At 47.0% G+C, this 6,000-nt stretch overlaps 1 protein-coding gene across 1 annotated transcript in view; it reads left to right on the top strand.

Moving 5' to 3' along the window:
* mybpc3 (myosin binding protein C3) overlaps positions 1–6,000 on the top strand; it is a 59,283-nt gene that overhangs the window by 31,535 nt on the left and 21,748 nt on the right. The window contains exons 18-19 of the mRNA XM_076292699.1: positions 56–195; positions 4,930–5,095. Of these exons, the coding sequence (XP_076148814.1) occupies positions 56–195; positions 4,930–5,095 (306 nt within the window). The remainder of the gene's footprint in view (positions 1–55; positions 196–4,929; positions 5,096–6,000) is intronic.

Below are 6,000 nucleotides of genomic sequence, written 5' to 3'. Positions count from 1 at the left end.
TTATCGTTATCGTTCTGGGTGTGAATGGGCCTTAACACTCTGTTTTGCTGGTCAGATCCTCCAAAGATCCATCTGGACACCTGTGGACGGGTCCCAGAGTCCACTATAGTGGTCGTGGCTGGAAACAAGCTGCGATTGGACGTGCCAATCACAGGAGATCCCGCCCCTACCGTGGTCTGGACAAAGGGTGAGAAGGTAGGAGTGGGGTTGGGGGGGGTGTGGTCTCCTCACCTAAGCCAATCAACTATATGCTTTCAAACATCCAGGGCCAATCTCAGTTCATGAGGGCACTGTTCATGTCAATACAACCAATTACAGGGTAGTATCTACTAGGATTATAGCGCAAAATATGATTCCATATTATGAATGTCATATGTGCAGTGTATCATATCACACGTTCTGTAGATGATCTCAGGAGTTTTTATTTTGATGGCAATACTTCCAGAGTCCAGAAGCAGTAGCAGCAGTGGCTACTAGCCTTGGATCTGTCCAGATCGATACCAGATCAGTGGCCAGTCTGTTTCAGATACGGCCTACAAGTCCCTACGACTAATAATACTGGACTAATACTGACCGTGTAACTGTAACGTGAACACATGAGAGAAATTAAGATGAGATGAGAAATAATTTCTTTCTCAGTGGGAAGCTACTGTACACCAGGCAAGTAACTGAAGCGTTCCGTTCGCATTGCGTCTGCTGCAACAATTAGCTTCCACTGTAATCAGTGGAAGTAGTTACACCATGTGATAGCGGCGCGTACGTTCGGAAAAAAATAGACCAATCTCCTAAAATGGATTTTACACGTCGCGAACGGAACGCTTCAGTTACACGCCTGGTGTAGCTTCCCTGTCAGAAAGAAAGTGGTTTGTGTCCTTTTTGACCTTCCCTGCTGTGGTTGTGTTCTCCTGTTACATTACCTGAGGCCTGGAGAGGGGTGAGTGCACGTCCCACCTGAGGGCCAACACAGGTAGGGTTCCGTCTGGTAGGTTGGGGATGCAGCAGGTGTACTCTTAAGATGAATGTGTTAGAAACAACACAAACGGTGTTGTTCCTATCTGGACGTAGAGATTGTGTTAAAAAAAACAACAACACAAGTTGTGTTATTTTCAACACATTTGTTTTAAGAGTGTATGCGTGGGAGCGGTGGAGTGCCATCTGCCCTCCTGCACCCCACAAAGAAGGCCCTGCTTCATGCTGAGTTCCCAGGAGCTTTATGTAGACATGCATTCAGGTGAGTTAAACTGGGAATATGGTTCAACACACTTAACGGCATGTTGGTGCGCAGTTCATAATATTTCTATATTCCCAGAGGTTATAAGATATCACTAAAGTCAAAAGAAATCTTTTAGTAGCAAACGGTCCTCTTCCCCGATTGCAGCACCCTGGGTCTGATCTGGTCTTGTTGTAAATAACCATTGAAGCCCAAGGCATCACGCACCACTGGACATCCCTCATCTTCGGTTGCCATTAGGCGACATTAGGGGACATTCACAAACACATCAAAGAAATGGTTGTAAACAGTGTCTTTGATTCTTTTGTTTATCCGTAGATGTTATTCTTTAAACAAATACAAGTCATTTCTGTTGTTCTATTGGCAACCTAAGCTAACTCTATATACCGTTTTTGTAAATTCCTCTGGTTGTATTCCATTCCAAAGGTTTAGCCCTGAGACCATGAAGGCATTAGCCCTGGTCCAGCCTCAGGGCTGCCTTTTCTCCACACACCAGGGTTTGACTCCACAGTGGAAATGGGCCCACCAGAGCAGACACAGTCTCTCACTGGGGTCGTGCATTGTGGGTAATCATATGAGTTTACAGCAAGATGATTGGCATTTGGACCTTCCACCCACATTTACCCAGAATGCACCACTGCGCAGACTCTCCACGTGCCCCTGTGTACTGTTTTGTCCCATGGAACCCTATTCCCAGATGTGGAGCAGGGATGGCGCCCACCCTGCCCCCGCTGGTGTGAGTGCCCAGTGCCCACACCCTGCCTGTGCTGGTGTGGGTGCCCTGTGCCCACCCTGCATGTGCTGGTGTGGGTGCCTGGTGCCCACGCCCTGTGCTGTGCTGTGCTCTGCTCATGTAGGGTAGGGCCAGAAAGCCGGAGGGGGAGGACACAGAGGATTCCGTCCGCACATGGACCACCGGCAAGAACGGGGAAGTGAGTGCCGGCCCTCCTGGCTGACTAACCAACGCCCCACCGGCACTCTGCGCTCTGGCCCGCATACACACACACACACTCACTCTGATCTCTTACGCTCACACACACTCACTGTGCTCTCTTGCGCTCACACACACTCATTCCGTTCTCTCGCACTCACATACACACACACTCACTCTGCTCTCTCACGATCACACACACTCATTCCGTTCTCTCGCACTCACACACACACACACTCCGTTCTCTCACCCACAGACACACACACTCTGACCTCTCACACACTCCGTTCTCTTATCCTCACACACACACTCCTATCCTTTTTGCCCACAGACACACACTCCTCTTCAGAAGTGTGGAGTCACTCAACTCTTTTTGTCATGGTTGCTGACTAAGGCTATGTCTACATTAGGCTAACATAAGAGCTGTCTATTGCCCATTTCCCCCCAGTTTTCAGATTTTACCTGATGCTTATTTCTTCCCTTTGTACCCATGCTTGTTGACTGTATGTTTGTCAATGATTTTCAGGAATCAGAATTCCAAATTTGAATGCAGATTTTTAACACGGCATAATTGCTTATCTGACCTAGCAACAGTAACATAGGGATGCGGGACTTGACAAAGGGTGAATGGTCATTAGATTTGTGTATCAATGGTAATAATATGGATGCAGATTGTATCTACTTTAAAACTGAAACGGTCTTTGGACGCGGAATGGATTTGTTCCTAAAATCTGTATTGAAACATATCCGACCTAGTGTAGATGTAGCCTAACTCTAGCACTCCACTCTCTCTCTTTCTCTCTCTCTCTCTTTCTCTCACTCGGCCCTCCCGCCTTCACACACACACACACACACCCACACACACACTCCACTCTCTCACAGACACACACTCCGCCCTCTCTTCCTCATACACACACACTCCTCTCTCTCTCTCACACACACACTCCTCTCTTTCTCTCTCTCTGATGACACACACTCCACTCTCTTGCCCTCACAAACATTGCTCTCTCTCTCTCTCTCTCTCTCTCTCTCTCTCTCTCTCAGACACACAGTCCTCTCTCTCGCCTTCACACACTCTCACTCCACTCTCTCTCTCTCTCTGACACATCCTCTTCAGACACCTGGGGTCATCCAGCTCTCTTTGTAGCTAACTAACTCAAGCTCTCGCCCCCCCCCCCCCCCCCCCTCTCTCTCTGAGACAAACACTGTCTGGCCCGTCTCTTCAGACACTGACAGCAGCAAAGCCGTCTTTGATGCCTGGTTATTCATCTTCATCTTTTGACCCTCTTGTTCTTCTTCTGCATCGTCTGCCTGTGGTCTGGTGTTGTTCCGTCTCTCTCTCTCACGATCACTCACCTGCTCTGTGCGTGGTTCCGTCTCTGGATCTCCTCAGCAGAAATACCTCTTCTTCTCCTCCTGTCTTCCTCTCTTCATTTCCTTTTCTCTTCACCTTCTGTCCACCACCCCCCTCCGTCCCCCCCACCCTTATTTTCCCTGCATCACAATCTCCTGTCATTCTTTTCTTTCTGTTTTCTTTTCTTCACATCCTCTCTATTTCTCTCTATTTCAACCTCTTTCTCTCTCCCTCCCTCTCCCTCTCTCTCTGGCCTGCTCCCTCAGGCTTCTCTGGCACCGGCTTGCTCCTCGTTGCATGTGGTTCTGCACTCGTGTGCCAAGTGACCCCAAGAGGACAGAGAGCTCTGCGAGCCACCTGGCCCTGCCTTCCTGCCCTGTACGTAGACGACTGACTCCGCTAAGGAAGCAGGAAAGGACGGCAGGAAAGGGCTGCAGGAAAGGACAGCAGGACATCTATGGGATTTTAATGCAGTTTTTTTGTTCATTCCAGTACAACACTGGACAGTTTCTATTTTTGTGAAACCGTAGTCACCTCTCTTTGAATGCACATCTTGGCCTTAAAGCTAGACAGATTTAAGAGCACTAATCTCTTTTTAATGTATTTTTATATTTCTTGTGTATAATATATAATTAAACATGATATTTATAACTTATCTTTTGCTCTTAAATGTAGGACAAATGTAACTGTATGTAATTACCATCCAATTCAATTAACATCACAAATGTAACCAGTTTACTGGCACAGTGATAAAGACAGGTCATCTCCTGGTTCTCCCAGGTGAGTGCACGTTTAAACGTCTGTTTAGGCGCCTATCTGTCCATATCAACGTCTGCACAAGGAGTCTGACCACTGCAGACCGTAAGTAAGGGGTGAAATGTCCTGGCGTGTCCTGTTGTCAGCTGGAAAGGGGTGTGTCCTGTTGTCAGGAAGTATAAGGGCATGTCTTTGTTGTCTGTGCTGGGTTTGTTTGTTTATTGTTACCGTGGATACTTGTTCAGCATGGTCAGAGCAGAGGACTGAGACTGCTCTCCCATATGTGTGTCACTGGTCATGTTGGGCTATTGGGTTGACCTGCATTGAGAACATGTCAGAAGTATTTGACCATGAGATACAAGTATATGAGACACTACGCCACTGTCAGCCAGTGACATATGGATATGAATGTATAGAATATATATTTAGACAACAGATGTCAACAGATCATCATTCATCAAAATTTATTGTGCATGGATCGACACACAGTAAACTCTATGAAGTACCTGAGTAATATCCTATTCAAATACTTCACATATGACACATGTATCTGATGCAAGCCTTGCTGGATGATGGCACGTCGTATTGGCCGGAGGAGGTGTCAGTTAAGTGTCTAGCCAGTGACGGTGGGATTAACTTCCTGTGGTTGTGGCCTAGGTGATCACAGAGGCCACCTCAGATGGGCGTGTCCACGTGGAGAGCACAAAGGGCCACTGCATCTTCACCATCGAGGGGGCGGAGCGTCAGGACGAGGGCGTGTACTCCGTCATCGTGCGGAATCCGGCGGGAGAGGACCAGGCTGACATTACCGTCAAAGTCGTAGGTAAGACCAACGGCGATGCAATCACAATAAAGGTCTATCTATCTAAAATCCCAATACTCCACCATATCCCCCTCATGGCATCCTGGTTATGAAACAAGTCCTACAGGATGATATGATTAAAGGGGCCATCTACGATTCTAAGCGATTTCTAACACTTTCCGTCACATTCTGCGGATATCTCCTCATGATCTCCATTCCGTGAGTACACTGTTAAAAAACTCGGCCTTCGTACACAGCCATAGCTCCGTGAGTGAACTGACCACCAAACATAACAGAACTGTTCCAGCCAATTACTGATAAGTGGGATATAGGCGTGTTCGACTTGAGGCAGATCTGTGCAGATCTGACTTGATGTGATGCATGCTGGGTTGAACACAGTGCATACTGGGTTGGACGCAATGCTTGCTGGTTAGAAATTCTGTCCGACTTCTGTCAGACAGATCTTGCAGTTGCCTTCCACGAGCTGCACTAGCTAAAACACGCCCTCATGACGTCAGTTCAAAGACGTAATAGAGCCATTTGGGAGGAATGTCCTCATGACGATTTTGACGGGAGTCTCATGGTGCTTCCTTATGTTGGAATATGCGAAAATAAACAGAAATCGAAGGGATACCTTCTTATACCTGATTTCTTCAACAATGGTAGGCTAGCCTACTGAAAACATTTGGATATTCTGTTATTTTCTGCTGTTGGCCAAATAGATAGACACACATATACAGTAGGGGAAACACTTGATATTGAATTTATGTGCTACAAATGCAAGCCTGTTAACTGTATGACAACAGTGGTTTATTTAAACTACATCATAAGAATTGATTTCGTCAGTCATCATGCTCATTTTAATGAGTAAGAAGTCACGTCAGGCAGACTGTAGCCTGTCTGTCCGGGATGAGCTGCCCTCTGTT

This window comes from Alosa pseudoharengus, unplaced genomic scaffold, assembly GCF_046254945.1.
Source record: "Alosa pseudoharengus isolate Yale_2024_CS ecotype anadromous, Long Island Sound unplaced genomic scaffold, YU_APseudo_1.1 YU_APseudo_1.1_scf_19, whole genome shotgun sequence".
Classification (NCBI taxonomy): Eukaryota; Metazoa; Chordata; class Actinopteri; order Clupeiformes; family Clupeidae; genus Alosa; species Alosa pseudoharengus.
Note: the sequence above shows the minus strand (reverse complement) of the source record. Positions and strands in the feature narration are given on the sequence as shown.